Source organism: Mesitornis unicolor, unplaced genomic scaffold (genome assembly GCF_000695765.1).
Source record: "Mesitornis unicolor isolate BGI_N332 unplaced genomic scaffold, ASM69576v1 scaffold13654, whole genome shotgun sequence".
In the NCBI taxonomy this organism is placed as follows: Eukaryota; Metazoa; Chordata; class Aves; order Mesitornithiformes; family Mesitornithidae; genus Mesitornis; species Mesitornis unicolor.
In genome coordinates this window covers 3,784-24,716 of record NW_010180877.1, presented here as the reverse complement: position 1 = coordinate 24,716, position 20,933 = coordinate 3,784, and the positions used below count along the sequence as shown (strand labels likewise).

General features: G+C 40.3%; 1 protein-coding gene across 1 annotated transcript in view; it reads right to left on the bottom strand.

Annotated features, from left to right (window-relative positions):
- Positions 1-3,175, bottom strand: part of LPAR1 (lysophosphatidic acid receptor 1) — a 45,123-nt gene extending 41,948 nt beyond the window's left edge. Inside the window, exon 1 of the mRNA XM_010183231.1 lies at positions 3,006-3,175. Coding sequence (XP_010181533.1) covers positions 3,006-3,069 — 64 coding nt within the window. The 5' untranslated portion in view covers positions 3,070-3,175. The remainder of the gene's footprint in view (positions 1-3,005) is intronic.
- Positions 3,176-20,933: the final 17,758 nt, after the last annotated feature.

Genomic DNA, 20,933 nt, shown 5'->3' with positions numbered 1-20,933 from the left:
AGGAATGGCTTATCTAATCTGAAATCACTAGATTCTGCCTTACAATAAAATCCTGTTGTCAAAACCTCAAAGCATATTTTGGAGATTTTTCATTTCATTGACTTATGACGTACTGTGAATGGTGTCCCAGGGCTATTTTCTGTTCCAGATTTCAGCTATGGATAGCTAAACTAAAACTTTACTCATCCTTCATATTTAAACATGACCAAGATGCCTTACATCTGTGCTCCTAATCACCAATTTGTACATCTGGTGACAAGACGCTGAAGGGGGAAAGAAGATGGGAGCAGAGAGCTTTGGACAGGTCAGTGCATAAGGAGGGTTTGAAGAGATGTGGAAAATATGCTGCTTCAGTGGAGGGTTGTAGAGAGCACCAAAAGCAATACATTGACACACTATATCGATCACACCTGGTATCAAGAAGTGACTTTCAAAAACTTTTCCAAAATATGAATCTTTTGTTAGCTGACTCAGAAGACAAATACTGAAGAAGAGACCATTTGCAATTAAATTAGCAGAACTTCCCTCATCATGGTGCCACTACAAGCATCTATAGGATCCAAGTCCAAGCAGAAACCTGTCAGGGTGGGGTTTGAATTGCAAAAGGTCCTCTCTGAGGTCTCTGAGATTCTTCCTCATGGTAAATAGGAGTCTATTCTTGTTTGCCCTCTGCCATTAAAGGACTGATGATAGGCAGAGAAATATTTATTACTCAGATATATACACATGTGTACATACACATGTATACAAACCAGATAATTATTTCTAAGACTAAATTGACCCATTTAGGAAGGAAACTAACTATCCTGGCAATGCTAAAGGAAAGTCTAAAGATAACAGATAGAAAAAGATTAAAGATAGAGAAAGTTTAAAGCAAAGTAGTAAAACACATCTTTTTGTAACTGAGATGCCATCTAGCTCATGCAGAAGGCATGCAAGGCTGCTTCCAAGTTTTAAAAAAAAAACTCTTCAATAAAACATTAGTCCCTAAATGTCTTCTGCAGCACACTGTGCCATCTGCTCAGTTTTAAAAGGCAAAATAAAGTCCTCCAGAAAAATGTATTTTAATGAATATAGTTTCCTAAACTATATCCAAAATTCATTGTAAACCAGCACAAAAGTGAAAGGCAAGTCCATGCAGTTCCAATCTGAAAAGTGCTTTACTTCAGTACTTCCATCTAATCATTTGTCTCTTTAGCTAAGTGTCTCACTATGTCCTTGCCTGTTAAAAAAACTTCTTACTTACCCTCAGAAACATGCACATCGTTTCCAGCTGATCGTTTGCAGCTGTTACTCCTTTACATAGGATTGAAGCCTTATATTAACCATCAGCTTCACAATGGTTTACTGAAATCTGTGGGAATTCATGCCTGCATGTAATTCTGCCCAAATAGATATCATATTTGAGTCCATTTTTACATCATGAAGTTGAAAGAATTGTATTTTTTTACCATTATCTCCCACACTGAAGAACAACTCTTTCCTTTGCTTCTTGCTGCCATTTCTTTTTGGCTCCCAAGTCAAATCTCACTGAGGCACAGTTTCTAAAACCCAAGCATGGAGGGAGAGTTGTCTGGGTTACCAGATCAGAATCTTCCATTTATCTCTAATCTTTGGCTTAGCAATGGAAATCCAGGGCAGGATATACTCAGCAGAAACTCCCTGCAGACACAGGACATGTATGTTTAGTCACCCATAAATACAACAGAATAGTGACTATGCTGAGCATCAAATCCTTTGCAAGTGATAGTTTTTTTTCTGCTCATTCTTGCACCACAGTTGACCTTATTTTGCCCTCAAGAAGGTATTTATCCTGAACAGCAATCCTTAGATATACAAATTTCTCCTACACAAGGACATCTCTGAAGAGAGAACCATGGAGACAGGGGTGCCAGTGCCTTTTGGAGCATGCGAGGAGATGGCCTGGGGGGGCCTTTCTCTGTGGAGAGTCCTGCAGCAATCTGGGATGCAAGCACAGAGCATCCACCTCCTAGCAGGTATTCTGTGCTGCTGTAAAGACACAAAACCCTTTTCTGACCCTAACAGGGACAGAGGCTTGAAAATCAACAAAAATACTTGTAAATTATACTAGCTCTCCATTTGAAACAGGTTTTGGATTCAGCTTGTTTGACATCACCACCCATTAGTGGACATGTTTTTTGTAATTTCAGAGGGTCCAGAGATCTCTGAACTACTGCACTTCTCACTGCTAGGAGATGAAGTCTCCTGAGCCAAAGAATCAACAAGAAAAAATGTCAAAAATAAACATTAGACTTCCAATTTTCTGACATCTACCTCAGTCAATTGTGGTGGCCTCTTCAGTAAAATATACATCCTTAAAAGTTTTAAGTCGTAAACAAACACTTGGGTCTCTCTGAAGCCAAAAGGACTTTGAAAATGCTTTACTGAGATGAAATCTTGGTATTAACATCTCCTTTTCTGTTTGTAATATTTACTTCATCAGAAAACATAAGTATTTAGTGTCCAGTACATGGAACTGAAGAAATCACTTAGGTATTTATAAATATCAAGTCCGAAACACACTTCGATTCATGAAAGCAAGATTAGCCTGTTAGTAATTTTAAGTATATTACTACTAATTTCGTTGCTTCTTTTGGCTTAAAACTTTAGCTTTTCTGATAAGAACACTGAACCTGAAATTTCCTGTGGTATTATTCCAACCAAACCACATTATAACCTCCTTCTACTTTGTATTCATTAGGCACAGCAACAAATCAAACCATAGTACAGGGGCCACCTACATGAAGTCAGTAAAGTTCATATTTTGACATATATTTTCTTCTACAAAAACTAGTATAACACAGCAATGTCATGTCTCAAAACATAACAACATTCTTAGCAAATGATGAGTGACTTTAAGACAATATTTCAGGAAAAATTCCCTCCATGACTCATTAGTGAGACAGGAGAAAAAGCGAGGATTCAAAGAGGAAATAAGAAAGCGGTTGGGTCAGTTCAGCTGCCGGAGTTTCATCACACTCCACTCACCTCAACCACCTCAGGTTTGGACATCATGGAGGACGGCACCAAATCGATGGGGATATCCATGGTAGCTCAAAAGGTCCCTGCTGTCCTTGCACACTTCCTCTGCACCTGCAAAGCCTTGGTAGTAACGCAAAGGCACGTCTTCAGACCCTAGTCATGCTGGCATACGCTCCTGGTAGGAAGGAAAAAAAAACGTGTGTTGAGAATAACAAGAGGACTGTGTATGCAGTCAATACCCAAACCCCCCAGCTGCTGCAAAACCAGCCTGTGAGGATGCACACCCTGACCGGCTTACATGACCATTCACAACAGATCTGCAGGAGATGTTTCAAAGGGCACACTGGAATTTGGTACAGAGCAGCACAAGAATTCACTTGACCACACAAACCAGAATTCACACAACCTGAATACAGCAAGGCTGTTGCATAGACCACATATGCATTTGCAATCAAGGATAGCTACTTACAGAGCACTGGAAACATTAACGTATTTTTTTCCATGCCAAGAGGAAAATACCCCAAAATCTCACAGAAGAGTACTCATAGAATTACTTGATGGAATTTAGGGTATATTTATTGCCTCAACAACTATTGTTTTACAGTTCAGTGTTCACATGAATTTTTCTTCTGTGTGAAGAAAAATAACTTAAACATTACAGCATTCTTATCATTGATTTATTTTAAGCATATTTAATTTTTTTCTGCCAGATAGGCACAGATGTGTTGTAGGTGAATATACTGAACTGCTGTGTAAAGTTTGACCAGATGATCCAACAGAATGAAACTACTTCCATAACTACCACGTTTATTAAGGTTAGGTTGGGTTCCTCATAAGCTGCCATTCTTTTGTGCAAAGAGAACCAAACAAAAGGGAGCAAAACTGTAAACAGCCATGAAATTAAACCTTTTAAAAATTCTGGACAAAGACTACTGAAGTGTTTCCCCAATCCTGCCAGACATGTACAACACAACCCACAGATTGGCCACCGCAGAAAGGATTTTGGAGAGACACCTACTGCTCTCTGTATCTACCACTTCCTATTCTGAAAGTCATGGCGGAAAACCACTTACGCTAAGTGCATTCAGCATCCAAGAGATATACCAAGAATGACCCCAAACCTAACTGGTATTTTTCGAACTGAGACCACGGTGTAATCATACAGATGATGTTAGTAACTTTCCTGGCCTCCAGTTCATTTGCTCAAAGGCAACACGTACTTACCAAGCCAAGAAAGAACAGACAAGTGCAGGAAAGTTGCATTCTGCACGCTTTTCTGACTCAGTTATGTATCTTTTTTTTTCTTTTTTTTTCCTTTTTTTTTCTTTTACTGTATTTTTCATTTAAACTTAGCCTTTGCACTCCACTGTGGAAATTATTCCTCCTTCTTAAAAAGCATAATCTTGAAATGCCTGGTTCACATTTCAACACATCTCTGCATGCCTTATGTCACATGTAGGTCTCTCATCTTCCAAGCTCTTGGATCACTTTTTCCATCTTTATATAGCTTTCCAGTGACCCCTATTCTTTCCTACTCATCTCTTGCTAGTAACCTTTCATTCTTTCCACTCCTTGCTCCAAATTTCTACTACTATAGTCTATACTATACTCTCTCTCTATATACACACTATACTATACTCTATACTCTATACTCTATACTCTATACTCTATATATATAGAGGACAGAAAATGGAGATTTAGCATTCTTCCAAGAAAGCCTTCACTGGAAGTCAAACCACCAAGCTACACATCCTTCAGGCTTCCTGTTTTCTTTTCAAAAAGAAAACATTTTCTGAAAATGTTCTGAAATTCACCGATTTTTCCACTGTGCATGACAGACGGAGGAAACAGATAGCAACAATTTGAAACCACTGCTTTTCTGACTTAGGGAAACTTTGCTATTTGACCAAGAAGAGTGTGATTTTCAGTAAAACTCAGTAACTTCAACAGCCTCAAGATCCAGCAGATTCCATCACTATCTCATGAGCTGTCACAAATATAACTTAAATAAGATCTCATAAGACCCTCGTTTCTGTTCTCAAAACATTCTTAAGAACAGCAGTGTTACTGGACCTACTTTACAGCAACTCATTGTTAGTTTCTTTTAGAATTTATTCTCTTCACTTAATCCTGAAATGCTGCTGCTCTTAGATAATGAAGATGGAGAAAAGAAAACAGATGTAGCAGAATTTAGGGAAAACTAAGACCAAAACCAGAGGTATGCTTAGAATCCTCTTTGTCACATATAAAAAGGAGAGAAATTGATCATTTTTACTAGAGAGCACCACAGAGCAGACGAGAAAATCTAAAGGAAAAAAAGAATCTGAAGTCCATTCAGCCTTTAGTTAGCTCTGTGTACTCCAGGTAGAACAGAAAAAGCTTAACCCCATAAAATCCAGTGAGGCCTTTAACACACATGAGAGCAAAAATATTCCTGTAGTCATTTTTCACCATCTCTCCAAGAAATAGAAAACACAGGATTAGTAAAAAATTCCTAAGCCTATGACCATGAGACATTGCCTCTTCTGGATCTAGCTGCATTTTTGTTGCTTTTGCTGCACTGATCCCTCAGTTTAGCTGGGAAAAGGAAGGCTCTTCTGCATACACTTTGCTCCTCAACCTCCTGAGCATGAGATGCACAATGATTACAACTTTCTGCCAGCTGGTGAGGTTCCTAAAAGCATTCCAGCTGAAAATAGGTTGGGCTGTATAAAGGGCTCTCCCCCTGCTCCCAGCCCGCCTCATCTCCTTCAGCAATAATAAAGTGTGGAGGGGACAGTGCTTTCACAGTGGTGTAAAAGCAGGCTGACTCCATTCACGCAAAGGTGGCTCCTAACTCAATAGCCGTGTGAGTTCAGGATGCAGCCCCGTGTTTTTCAGGAACTGCAAATAAAGGGAACAGCATCCTCAAATGGACTTCACTACAGGGCATTATGACAGCAAATGCAATCACTGTTAAAAAGAAAGTCTGAAGCAAAAAAGCACGGGAGTGGCTTCTTCCTGATGAGATTTTGATAGCTTACTGCACTACAATATATTGAAAAAATACCCAAATTATGAAGCAGATTTACACATATCACTCCCAAACACTGGAACTGCAGGTGTCGCAGGTAAATACCATTCTGCATACTCTTCTCTTGACAGACATTGCTATCTTTACTGAGTGCATCTAGAGACAAACTGAGGAAACATGTTGGATCTGTATCTAAAATTAGTAAAAAGAGAATTATAGAATTTCTTATCCTCTGGGAAGGTAACTCATCTTTAAGAAATTATGTCTCACACAAACTACAACATTTAGAAAGTAATTTATAGTAACACATTGAGTTTTTGGTTAACTGAGGAAAAAAAATCAGCTGACGTTTGACATAGTACATATGTAACATCAAGAGCAAATAAAACCTCTTGTTCTCTGATGTGCTGTGATTAAGCATCATGATTTCTGGATCAGCTGTCTGAAACCACAGAAAAGAGGAACCATGCAGTTTTGTCATTACTTGGAGTAGTTAGGAGATGTGAAATTATTTATCATATAAACATAATCTTGAAGGAACTGCTTCCAAAAAATCCATTACAATGACGAAAAATTATTACCCTTATTTTTATATACCAAGTGATCTGCAATTTAGGAGTGATACAGCAATACCAACAACTGCATCACTGTGTATCTCATATCAGCCCACAAACACTCAGTGCTTCCGGTAGAGTAAGGTGCTAGGACTGAAAGGCAGAGTGGGTTTTCATGATTTGTGGCTGTCTCCCATGTCAGGTAGTTCCAGGTGTCCTGCACCGTTGCCATCTTTCAGCTTTGGTTTTCTATGTTCCTATCAGAGCACCTTCTGCTACCACAGCTTGACTTCAAACACTGCAAGTTTCTGCATTACATGACTCTAAAGACGCTGATTTGGTATGACCTTGAAGCTCTTAAATGTGACTTAGCTAAACAAAGCTACGCCCCCTGCACCCCTCTAGTGAATAAAAGCTTAACTTAAGGTTTACCAGAGGACAGTTCTAATTGATCCCAGATGGATAGGACCCGTAAACCAGTCAAGGAAAAAAAGCCTAACCTTTAGACAACATGTAAAAAAGGCAAGAAAGTAAGAAAAAATATCTCACATAAGGGTCCTACTTCCAGATGTCACTTCAAAAACATTCCAGATTTCATGTGGCATCTGAAGTCTGGCCATCCAGAAGTAATCATTTGGCATCACACACCTCCAGCAGCCTCCTTCACCAAACAACTGCTGCTTGTAAACCTGTTTTGTTTACACAAATATTTTTTTTTTTTTACACAGAAAACATACTTTGTTCAACACACAAATAAAAGCATGACCACGCTACGGCAACCTTAAAAGGTAAAAAAGCAAATGAATGCCATTCAGGGAAGAGCAATAGCAATGACTTGACCGGTCTGCCACTTCATTTTACCATGTGTTAAAGTGATGGTAATAACGTGAATTTTTAGTTACCTACTATGGTCTCATAGGGGTGTTTTTCTGCTCTCCAGTAACCACTTAGTTAATAAAAGAACTATGGATATACTTCCTAGTATATAGTAAAATAAACATGAAAGGCAGAAAAACTGGTTTAAATTTCATGCTGCTAAAAAAAGAGAAGAACCCTTCCTGTTACTCCTTCCTTTACTATAGTGAGTGCTAGGAACCACTGCAAAAATTGGTAACTTTTTCAAGTTACAGAGCATTAGACCTTTTTCCTAACAGAAAGATATTACCTCTTCTGAGTACTTATATTACTTTAAGTAAAGCCTTCATGACTACTGATGCTGTAATTTTAAACAGTAATGCACAGATTCACTTACACAAATGCAATTCACTAGGTTAAAACTGTTCTGAAAAAGTTATTTAACAGCAACTCTTCAAACACTGAAACTTCTCTTGAGATATACTTTAAAGCAATTAATAAAAAAAAAATCCTAAAAAAACCACCAGGATGTGTCAACACGATTTTTTAAGTGAGCAGAGGTACCTGCAAGCCACACCACAGAAATGCAGATAAGAAGCTCTTGGTCTCGCGGAAATTCTTGCAAGGCGATCCAAGCTAATGTCAGCATTGGCTACTCTCAAACAGTTTCAGCAAGCCTTTGCGCAAACACAGCACTTCATTTTTTTTTTCATTAATTGGTTAACTATTGGTTAAAATGAAGGGAGAGCCACATGCCAGCTCCCTGTCCTCTCGCCTCAGGACTTTCATCCTCCTTCCTCACATGGCACGTCAAAATGTCTTGTTTTGCATCAGGGACCAGACTGCTGAAACCTGATGTGAGTTTGGTACATGGTGTTCTTTGCAGACTGAGCTGCATAAGGCATGGGGAGCTTTACTGAATGACCCGCCAAAGCATAAGGACAAACTGAACTAATTTAAGTGTTTATGATCTCTACAATCCATATTTCCTCCCAGTTCTGCCCCCTCTCTCTGTTCCAGGGTGAGTTTTGCCTGCAAAGGCAGATAACCTCCTGCGCCCTGCATTAACTTGCTCAGCAGTTACAAAAGCTGCAGTAAGTTAATAGCTGTGACTCAGTATTGGGCAAAAGAAGCAGAAAAAAACACCCAAAAGGAGATTTCCAGACAGATGGTGTGGCCTATTGTTGTACTCTTGCCTTGAAGTCCTTCTGAACAACAGCAAAAAGTCTTTTTCCACTTAATAATTTTCCCTACTATCTCCCCATCAAATTTCTGACATCTCAGAAAAGACACCTCCCCTTCTCTTCCTTGAGCAGATGCATCAATACAGTTTGGAAGCTAGCACAAAAGTGTCCCTCTCAAACTTTGTTGACAGTGCATGTATCTGAATACACAAATTTTACTGTACAAATTCTGCAACTTAGTTGGTGTCAGCCCAGCTCTTTCACCTGACCCATCTCCAGAAAGCAGGATAAAGGCTGTTGCTGCATCCACCATCTATTACTACAGCAGTAAGTATCACAATCCAATACACGGTACTGATTAAACAGGTTTAACAGCAGTGAATCTGAAATTACAGTGCTGAAGTTGGAAATTATTTTGTCAATAGTGGCATGGAAGACAATTATCTTTTTCAGATGTCACAGAGACTGATGTGCACACTGACAGAGTTGTACCACTGATCACATACAACCTTGTAGAAGTAAGTGATTACAGCTATTCAGCATGCCTTCAAACCAGCTATCAACAAATTGCACATTGCACCTGTTATTACAGTGCATGCAACACTACCCTCTTGTCCCAGTGAAGATCAGTTACAAGCATGCCTCCTCCCAAAGCCTTCCCTTATGTTGCTTCTGGTCACTGGGCAGACTACTTTAAAGATCTACGGAGCTATAGAATCTCACCTGTCTGGATGTTCTTCATAAGAATGAATAAATTCACTGTGAAAATCGATTTTTGAGGTTTTACTAAGGGGTGGTAGAAATCTCAAGGGGAAATAGACAACATAGCTCCTTTTCCTGGGTTGGCTGTGCCATCACCCACTGGAAACAGCCTTGATGGTAGAGTCAGATGTTTCTTGAGTCAAACTCCACTGTATAGAAAACATAGATTTTATTGGAATTTCTAACATATAGAAAGGGTCAGAAAACCAGAATGGGTTGGAACTAACCCCTCTCTTCTGCCAACACTGTTTGACTAAAGAGAAGCATGATGAGATTTTGTGATATTCCATCCAACATGCTGGGGACCACATCTCAACGTGTGAAGCTGCCTGAGTGCTAGCAGAGCTCCATTTACAGGACTCCCATGTGATGGTGAAGGCCTACAAGCATCTGCAAAACAGTCATCAGTGAGGTGGCCTGAGACAGCCTCCTGCCTAAGCGCTGAGAGCAGGAGAACAGCCTCCAGCAGGACCTCTGGACAGCAAGTGCCATCACTGCCTCACTACCTCCCCTCTGATCTCCAACTGCCTGACCTGCCTCAAAAACCCTGCAGAGACCAGGGTAAACGAACATGAATACCCCAACAGATTGGATCACAAGAGTGGAGATCTCGTCTTATGGCTGTTGAAGAACATCCTCCTTTTACCCTGTGTGCATCATCTGCTTTCTGGCTTTTCTGAGTTTGCTTTGTTTGTTTGTTTTAAATTTTCATTTATTTATAGCAGCAATTTGAGCACTTGTGACTTCAACAACCAAAAAAGTAGAAGGACAAAAAACTTTCCCAAGTTCAGCTCTAACCCAGCCACTGAACATGTCAAAGCAGGTACTGTTTACACTACTGCTGCTCCAACTTCTGAGCAACCATGTTCTAACAATTGTCTTGGAAGCGATTGAATGTCACAGAGATACACCACACAATCAGGGATTTTATTATTCCTATACTAATATACATAGAATATATATCGTATTATTATAATATACCATATTATAATAATAATACATAGTACAATAAATATAATAACTATATTACATTACATTAATATATGATATATATCATGTAAATGATACATCTGCTTCACGTTTGTATGATGCCTGCTTTGATTGCACTTTATCAACCAAAGCATACGTTCTGCATAATACATAACACAACCACTTCTTAGCCACTGACAGCATCAAAAGCAGGACAGCAGCATGTTTAGCTGTGTATCACCTTGCAGATTGCTTTACTGAGAATAGCAACAGCTGGCTAGAGCATTTATCTTTCACTTAAGCCAAACCAAAACAAAATAATAACAAACAACACCTTGGCAAATTTAACCTCAACTTGTCCAGCCACCTAAAAAGCATCTTACAAAAATAACATCAGGAATAAGAGACATAAATTAATAAGATCAAGTAAAATGCGTAAGTCCAAAAGCATATTACCAATGCTTTTTTAAACCAACCCAGGAACTCATCTTTCCTACTCTCCCTTCTACCTTCAGCCATCTCACACCTGTACACCTCAGAGAGTTTTTAAAAGGTGCTCCATGGAAGTTTGCATCTTCCTGCAGCTAGAAGAGACTTACAGTTTCCACTGCCTCCGTCTTCATTTTCAGGAGCGCAATACAGCTCTTAGCCTTCCTTATGTAAGGAAAAAAGATGAAGTTTTCAGCAGTAATCGGAGGCCAGGGAGAAAATTATTTCAACACAAAGTTAAAAAATTGCCCTCACATTCAGTAGGATTCTTCCACACAAAATAATCAACAGACAATCTCAACTCTATGTCGTTTGCATGCACAGCTCAGCCTGTGCTTCAAAAAATAATTAAAAAAATACATCAGTCAAACCTTTCTGAATGGGAGCTCTGTGACTAATCAGGGAAAGATCATTGTTCTGGCCTCAATTATTGATGATAAAAGTAATACAAGACTGCTGCTAAATCTTCACATGACAGTACAGTCTGCAAAGAGCTCAGCAAAGATGTGTCAGGTGGAGCCTCCTTACCCAAGATAAACATTTTCATAAACTCTGCAGAGCCACGTTGTGTGAAACTGTCCCTTCTTCCCCACCACAAGACTAAGGAGACAATCTGTCACCTTATTCATCTACCACACACTGAACTAATTTACAACAGTAAAATAGTACCACTGTGCAGCGGCACTGCCTCCAAGAAATCATCTGCTCTCACAGAGAACACAAGTCAGAAGAGATGTCTTCCCCGCCATCCCACTGGGGCAAGATCAGAGCCCCCACCCATTCTCCCCCAAAAGCAGATCAGTCTGAATACATAAAAGAAAAAAACTTCAATTCACAGATTTTCAATGCAGAAAATTCAGTGGATGGTACACTACCTTGAAGCATTTATCTTGCAAGGAGATCTTTTCCATATGCCATTATATTTTGCCTGTCACCATGCCTCATACCCCTTTTATGGATGACAAAAGCAGGCAGACCACAGCTATGCACTGGGTTCCACCAAAGGGCAGACAGTTCAAGTGTCTGTAATTAACCAATGCGTGTCTGCCGTTCTCCTTTACCTACTCTGATGTTTATTCCCAGGAGAGACCTTCCGATGTTTTAGTGTGGCCACCCGGAAGGCTCTTCAATGACCAGATCATTCCCAAAATTACAAGCTGTTCATTCTTTCTGGAATTGCTTTTGTCTTGGAGTTGTGTTTTTTGTTTTGTTTGGGTTTTTTTGTTTGTTTGTTTCTTCTGGCAAACCAGGAGTCTGATCCTGTGCCCATGAAGTTCAAAAGGATTTTGATGATACCAGAGTCCCAACACCGTTCTTCTGCAACTTATACCCACGCCATTTCCTGCTGCTGGTTACTCATGGCAGAAGGTATTTGGGGAGGTGACATTACAGCATTGGTGAAAGCAGAATGGATTCCCATTTGGCCCATGTGACTCTTCACATTAATGTAAGTGACCAAGAACATCTTGAAGGGAAAATAATAAACATCTTTCCTCCTCTGTATAAGTGGTAGCAAGATACTCACTTAAAAGGTCTTTTCTAAGGCACATAAACATCCCATCATGAAGGCAGGAAACTAAACATTGCTGTATCTGATGAAAAATAGAAAATTATTTTTCTTGACCTTCCTAGTTTTCTGTGTCCAAAACAATTAACTCCTTTGCCTCAGGCTATTCTAGAGGATTTGTATCTTTACTACTCTGACTTCTCCTATCAGAAGAAAACACATTTTACTAATCAATGGAAAACACATTTTGACAGGACAAACCCATAGTGTTTGGCATTGTAACATGTGAAATCAGGAACACACTTGCCCTAAGTTATGTCAATTAACAAGCTCAACAAACTGGGCTCACGTCAGCAGCAGGCTAACCCACAAAGCACACAACAGCACACCAGGTCTCTTTGCATACTGCTCAGATGAGATTGGAAAAAAAAACCCCACAACAAAAATCCTAAAAAGCTCCCAAAAAACTCCAGGAGCCACTCATCATTTTCTATTCATATCTCAACATTTTTGCTAGAAGTATCACCACTGTGCTGTCCACAACTGAGTCATGCTCCTTTCCCGTGTCAGACACAGGATACTTTATCTGCTACCCACTGGCGGATTTGAAATCTTATTTAACATTGGACAAAACTTCCATTCAGTTTGTATAGCTGTCCTTTTTAAGAATCTCTTCTGTTCTTCCCTGACCTAGGCCAGTTTGCACCCTTAATGCAAAGGATGCTGGCTGCTACATGCCTTCAGATGCACTATAAGGTGCTTCAACAGAGTGGTCAGGTTGGCATAAGATAAAATAACCAAACCAAACACACACACACATATGAAAATTGCTTTAAAGCATCTGTACTGATCACAGCACCAGCTTCAAGAAACAACTGCAGCAGCAGCTCCACTGGGTTTTTTTGAATTAGTGAGTGCTGGAATAAAGAGATACCCTTGAAAGAGATTTTCTAATTTCTCTATTTTGAGGAAAAGCAATGTGAACTAGGAAGACTCCAGAGTAATAATTCATGCCATCATCTAATTTCAATATTGACTTAGAATTCTAAACTTCAAGAAAGAATCACCAGAAAATAAAGAGGAAAAATGCAACTAGACACTGACTGCTGGAAGAAAAGGCCAAACTGCTCAGGCTTATGTAAACAAGTAACTACAATGTGGATGGTCTCTCACAGCACAACCTCAAGGAAGCTGCTGTCATATGACAGTGTTTTCATAATCTGCACATTTATCATAATGACTTCTAAAGTACCGAATACTTCTAAAATAAGCCATTTCAAAACAGTTTCTGAAACTCTTTTAAAATGGTTTGTTTCTAGTGACAGACATTAAATTTGAAGAAGTTAACTAACAAGGAGAAAAGTTCAAAGAGACCATGGATAGCTCATAATTTAAGATGCATTATTAACTGCCACCAGTATTGTGTGTGCGTGTATGCGTATATAAAAGTAGTAAGTATGGTGTGTGCTTTTGTCTACCTCCATCATAAATGAAAAAAAACCCGAGCAAGGAGCTGCTCATTAGAATTATTCTGAACACTGGGACTCCAAGAAGCAATTTTCACAAGACAGAGCCAAGTAGAAGGCAGTGCCTCACACATGTAGCTTAGAATTTAACTCCTAGGGCATTCTCATCACTGTTCTGCTTACTAACCAGTATCATCAAAGAAGACAATCATAGACAAAAGTGACATGTATCAAAGTATAAATCACCATGTAAGATACCAGAATGCTTTTCTCCAGCTATTGCTGCTCAGCAGTAAAAGCAGCTCTTCTCAACAACTTAAGACATTTATTTCCAAGGAGAAAAAAAACAAAGTGATACAATTCAACACTTCCATGGATAAGCAACGGAGACCACTTTTGCTAACCTCATCTGACATGATCCACCTTTTGTTTAAAACTCAGAAAAGTAGTAGTATTCTGGCATTCTTCTGAAACAAGTTTGTATTTAAATGTTCAAGTAATATCCTTTTCACTAGATTAAAAACATCTGGATGATAACAGAATGTCACAATTCTCTAAACAACTTTGAGGAGGGCCAGCGTTAAAGCAAATACTTATTTTCCCTCCCTGCATTCACAAAACAGATGTTAAATCTTCAGGCAGAATGAACCACCGCAAAATACAATAATCTGGAAATGCTGAAGCCAAGGAAGTCCACAATTAAGCATGCCAAACCCTAAATTACAAATGTACCATCCTAATATAGATCTACGTGGACTCTGACCAATGGTGCGCAAACAGGAGTTTAATTAAGTTTATCTGAAATAGAAATTTGCCAACCACCCCCCACAAAAAAGTACATTAAAGACTGCAAGGCATCAGCTTAAAGTGGTTGAGGCCAGCACCACTGCAGACACAGTAACTGTTTATCAACCCCTCAAACCAGAAATAACAGTCATGCTGCTTCAGAAATATTTTTATAACATTTGCATCAGTTCAACTGACTGTTTTCAGGCAACTTCTGTAGTGCTGTATTTTGCATAGTTAAACTGAATGAAGTTTGAAAGAATTTAGAATTGACAATAGGAACGAATTATCTTAATGACAGGGTTTGAATTCCCTATTCTCACGTCACTGCGTTTTCCCAAGGCCACAAACAAACTTATCTGATGGAGAGCAGTGACCTAGAAACAAGATCTTTCCTTTGATCTTACCAGGATGGAGGGGGAGCAAACCCAGTAGCTCAAGACAACAAAAATCCTAATGTTGACAAATGAAAGGTAATTACTTCTTGCCCACCATGTGAGCCTGGTGTGCCTGGGACAATACTCGCAAAATTTGTCAGTCCATGCTGTAAAATCAGGGCTGGTTACTAGTTTCCTGGCAGAGATCGAAAGGGCTTCCTTATCCTTACAGTCTGCACCTTATTCCCCACTGTCTACAGCATCCCAACTCAACCAGATGGGGTTTTTGAGTAATACGTTTTAGGGATGATCAGGAAGTAATAAACCCCTCAAAATGTCCTGGTAGCAGCAGCAGCTGTCAGGGATGCTTAGCAGAGAGCTGCACCAGAGCACTGGGTTTTGGCCTCAGGTAGCTCATGCTGATCATTCCACAAATTCAAGATTTATAAACGCAAAGCAGTTCTGAAATATGCCCTGAAAGGAGACAGATGAAGAAAACACCAAGATTTCATCACCTTTCCCTCCTACCCTTCCCCTCTCAATTATCAAGTGGAGTTTAATGCACCTCAGGCTGCTGACTGAATAAGCAGGTAAACATAGACGATTAGCATGCAACTTGACTAATTCACTTTAGGAATTGACTTGGATTAGCAGAGTTGTGTTTAGCAGACAAGCTTTTAGTGCATACAAGAGGTCACATTAATTAAGTAGGTTGTTGGAAATTCACACCATACTTCAGTGATTACTCAACTTCTCCGACTGGGTCCTCAGCATAGAGACTGCCCAAAAGAAAGAACAAATATTTCAATTAGAGTATTTAGGAGATATCGAGAATTCAAGAGGAAAACAAAAAGCCAGGAGGTGGAATGCAGTCAATGTAAAAACAGAACAAATTAAAAAGATCTTCTAACACACATAATGACTGAAAAGTTAAGTGCCCATGCACTATTTAGTCTGTCTCACCACTTTTCAGATACACTCCTTTTGCCTGTCTTTTAAAGAGCAGGAAAAGAGAAAAAGTGATCCTGTCAGAGAAAAGTGCAGCTGAATAGCAATGGATAATTCTTAAAGAAAAATAAAACCAAAACTAAATAGTAGTTTGCCTCAAACTCTCCACTTAGAACTCAGCCCACATTAGCGTAGGTACAAACATTAAACACACACACACTTCAAAGCCTCCTTAAGACAGTTTGTAACAAAAGCATAAGCCATAAAGCATTACTCGGGAACCACTAAGACTTTTTGTGCAACTACACAAATAAACTAAGAAGTCCAAAGGATCCAAGCCACAAAAGGAGAACATACTGAAATCCACCCACAAACCAGATTTTTTAGGCATCCCCCAATCGTAACCCACCAGCTGTGCCTATTACACCAAAGCTATAAAGGCCCATGCAGAGCTCCTCTGACCCCCTGACAAAGCCCACTTGGGCATGCTGGGTCCGATTTTTGGTCTCTCTTGCCACCAAGCAGCCTATCATACATTGTCCCACCTTATACAAACATGTGTTGTGGCAGAATTGACTCTGTTTTGGAAAAACCCAATGCCTGCCAGTCCATCAGCCACTGCATAGGGCCATTGCTAGGTCCCATCTGCCTTCAGTCCTGCAGCAGCCCTCTTCCAAGGATGCTGTGCTTAACTCAACACTGTCAGCCGGGAATAGTAAAGCAGTATAGCTAATTGAATCCCCAAAGATTCCCAGTACAGCTATACTGGCACCCCCATCTAGTGGAGAAGCAGCTTATATCAGTGAGAGTCCTCGCTACAGGGTCTCAGGGGGGATGTTAATCAAACCACAAGAGAAATGAGCAGGGGGAGATACAGAGCATGGGATGACTTCTCACACAATTACTGGAGTTTACTACCAACTGAGAAATGTCACCTGATCTTGGTAGCTCCAAGGAAAGCCAGAATTTTCTTCCCTCCTTTCCCCATGCCTGTGGATGCTGAAGCATGAAGCACCAGGATGTGGCTTCAATACCAAGACCTTTCCCCGCAGCTTCTTGCCACTCTTCTGCAGGACAAAGCAACTGCTTTCCCACAATAATCATACCAAGGGCCCCTTCGCAGCGCCTTCATGGCATATTGAGAAAAATTTAGAGAGGAGAACTGAAAAAGCAGTAAACAAGTCTCTCAAGCAGAACTTTGTCATTAAAATCTGGGCAACTGACTTCTGTTTGTAAGAAACTTTGCAGAGGAAATGCTAAGGATGGAAATATGCAGGACCACGGCAGAAGTGTTTGTTCAGGCATATTAGTTTTAAGGCATTTATTCCACAATCCTGTAACTGCCTTCTGTCATTGGGTTGTCATCAGCTTGCACATCCCTCCCTACATTTTTTTCTCTACCCTGAACCTCTTAGGATGCTTTTGCATGTGAAACTTAACCAACTCAAGACAGGGAACAGAAACATACAGTACTTCTTGGAGAACCATGCACTAAGCTATGCTATTCCAATCAATTGTTTGCAAAATTGCAATAATTGTAGAGACTTATTTTAAGTCTGTTCAGTAATTACCAGGATTGCTTTGATCACAGGAACACCCTGAAGGCTCAGCTGGCCTCCAATCTCACTTGCATGGGGTATTTGGAATAGGACACTGCAACTGCTGTAGACAAGAACCTGAAAGACTAGAGGAGAAAACAGATAAATTTGGAAAAGTCTTCTCTAGTTTGCAAGGTTTCCATACAAGGAAATGCACCACTGAAAGTGAAGTTCTCATCAGTTCCACCCAAAACTTTAGGAGGAGCAAAGTGAATGTGATGCATTGCCGGCTGCACTGGGACAGCTCTCAAAGCCCCGTGCAGAAACTGTGCTCAAGGCAGGTCAGTTGCACCCTGATCCATCTTCACAGCACTGTTCTCCATGTCTGCAGTATTTTGGGATGGAGAGCAAGCAAAAGGAAAGACCACTAAACTCAACAAGCTTTTACAATGGTACCTTTGAACTACAACATAACACATTGAAGATGGTAATTCTTGAACATTGGGTACCTATCCAGATGTCAATTTGCCGAAGCTGGTTACCCTACTGCAGTATCTCAGGAAAACAACTGCTGAATCACATTTCCTTGACAAGAAGAATGAACAAGCAGTGACCTTGTTGGAGCACTAGCCTTATGTCTGCAAGAGCGTAGTGGCAAGGGGGCAGACGCATGTGTAGAAGTCACTGAATGCCCTAAAGAATCCTTCACCAAAAGCCAAAGCTTCACTCCTTGACTGAATTGAGCAATTATGTGGATGGTCAACACATGCTAAAACATGACTTCTACCATGTCCTAGGCACTGCATGGCATATAGGACACCATGCTCTTAGTACCTTGGCTGGTTCCTCCTGACAAGACAGGAGTGCCTGGGGACAGACATAGGAAACAGTCAAGTTATTCTCCTCTACAATAATCAGACACTTTAACAGAGCTGTGTACACATTTGCAAAGACATCTTCGAAGTGCAACAGTCAATGGCATGCAATTGATACAGAATTTATGTGCAGCAGTCTCTTTTGGGATTTACAGCCTTATCATCATCAGTCTGGATCTATTCTGGTCTATCGCACATTCCTCTACCAATTTCCCAAATGCTTTTGTACTTCAATAATTACTTTCATATGCGCAAAACTAGCAGTAAACTATAGAAATCTACTACCAAGTTTAATCCTATAAGCACAACCTGAGGCAAAGAAGCCAAATTGCCCCTTTACATCCTACATTACAGCTTCATTACCACATCAAAGCAACACCTTTCCACTGCAGCTCATCTCAGGACTGTACATATCTTGTAAAACTACTGACCCAGTCTCTACAGGGAAACACTGAAGACATACCTGTCACAATAGGCATGGAAACAGCAACTACACAAAAAGTGCATAATTTACTTCCACTAGCTGGAGTGTCAATGAAAGCAGTCAGAAATATCTGGATATAAAAGCAAGCACAACCTCCACTTCAACCTTTGCTACTCTTTCATATTTGGTTACAAGCAACTGTGAAAATGGTTAGTAAAATCACAAGGAAATCTTGAAAATGTTAGAACCCAATAAGCTACATCACAGTAGTACTTACTGCACAGTAAGGATTTGAAAAAACACAGCATCCACAGGAAAACAGATACCACCAAGAAAGTCAGTGAGCACCTGGTGCAGGCACAGGAACTGGAGGAGTACTGTGTCTTGACCACAGTAAGTACTGCCACGGTCCCTCCCGGTGCAAGGCAACTTATAGGAACAACGTGATCTCCCACCACAGCCATTGGCTTGAGATACTGACCCATAGTCTTCCCCTGAGGTCTCCTGCCTTCAGCCAGCAAGTTGAAGGCCACCACGTCACTCCCTGCTGGTGAAGCTGATTCAGAAACAAGCAGCAAATAAATTTGGGCTTTCTGCTGCACCAGTACCCCAGTGATGCCTGCAGCCTGGCTGGGGATGGGAATGAAGAGACGTTGCTCTGCACACTCTGCAGCTATGTAACACTGCCCTGGGTCCCTCACTCTGCCACCAGCAGCAGCTCAAAGCCTTTGGGACACCATCTTGCAGGTCTGATGTCCACAATTGATCAAAAGCAGACTGCACTATCCATGACTGAACATTCAGTGAAATTTAGTGTCTATGGACCCTCTACCAATACCTCACAGCAACAGACAAAACTCCACTTGGGTGCTTGCGAGGTACGTAGCTATTTCCTTCTGACAGGTTAGCAGTCTTTCTCCTTTCCTGCAAACACCAATCTGAAGTATAACCACCTAACAAACAGAATCACAGAATGGTTTGGGTTGGAAGGGGCCTTAAAGATCATCTAGTCCAACTCCCCTGTTTTCAGATAGCAAATATACGTGACCTACACAGCATCTCCTTGGCTTCTCAGATACCAGTAAGCTGAAGGTCATGTTAAGCTCAATGCTGTTAAATAATCACTCACCTATCCAAAGAAGATACAAATTTCTCTGCACAGTAAACATTAAATACTTATCCAACACTTTTTTTTTTAGATTTAAACAGAGCTGCAGCTAACATCTTCACAATAAAAAAAAGGGTACTGCTCTAGTCATACATGCAGTTTTTTCCATCCAGGCTGAAAACAATCATCCCCAAATGGCCAAAGAACTTCTAAGAAAAGTGTCTGCAAACTGCTCCCACAAATAATGTACTGGGACCATTTCATATTTGACATACACACCCTAAAAAGAGAGGGAGGAGGGAAGGAAAGGGGCTTGCAATGAAAAACAGTATGCATTTCCTTTGCCAGATTTTTACCACTCTTAAAATCTCCAGCATTTTGTACAAAAAGATCTTGCCTTTGATGTCAATCCAATGCTTTTTTGCTTGCTTCTGCAAGCACTGCAGTCTGAAATACATTTTCTAGCTGGCAAAAGAAATGGATATACTGTCTAGAAAGTGCCTGTGAGATTCACCCTAGTCAGAAGGGTGAACCACTGTGGCATGTAAATTCCTAAAGAAAAGGCTAAATGGTGTGTAGGCCTCATGCTGGCATATTACAAAGAGTTGAAGTTCATCATATACGACTACCATACTCATCAGCACTTTTTACAGCAGTTTCAAAAATCCACTTCAGGAGATCTCTGCCTGTTATTCACAGTCAGAAGCAAAAGCAGAAAAATAATATTAAGCTCGCACACTCGGGACCTTTGTATTTTTAAATAGAAGGTGAAAGCACCTCCAAATTTTATCTAGAGTATGCCACATGGAAGCCATTCAAATGCCTCTCAAAGTAAAGTAATTGAAAATAATTCAACTGTGCTACAGTTCTTACCAATGCAGTGCCTATGCTCCCAAAACTTGTTTCCTCCTGAAAGAGATGCAGCCTTCCCACTTTTGCAACTGGAAGCACGTCTCCTGGCACTGACCCACACTATTTACCACCACCTCAGGAGCAGACCACACTGCCATCCAGAGGTGGAAAACGGCGAGGGGCAACACTTACCTCCCATTTCCCCAGCAGGAACAGCAGTTGG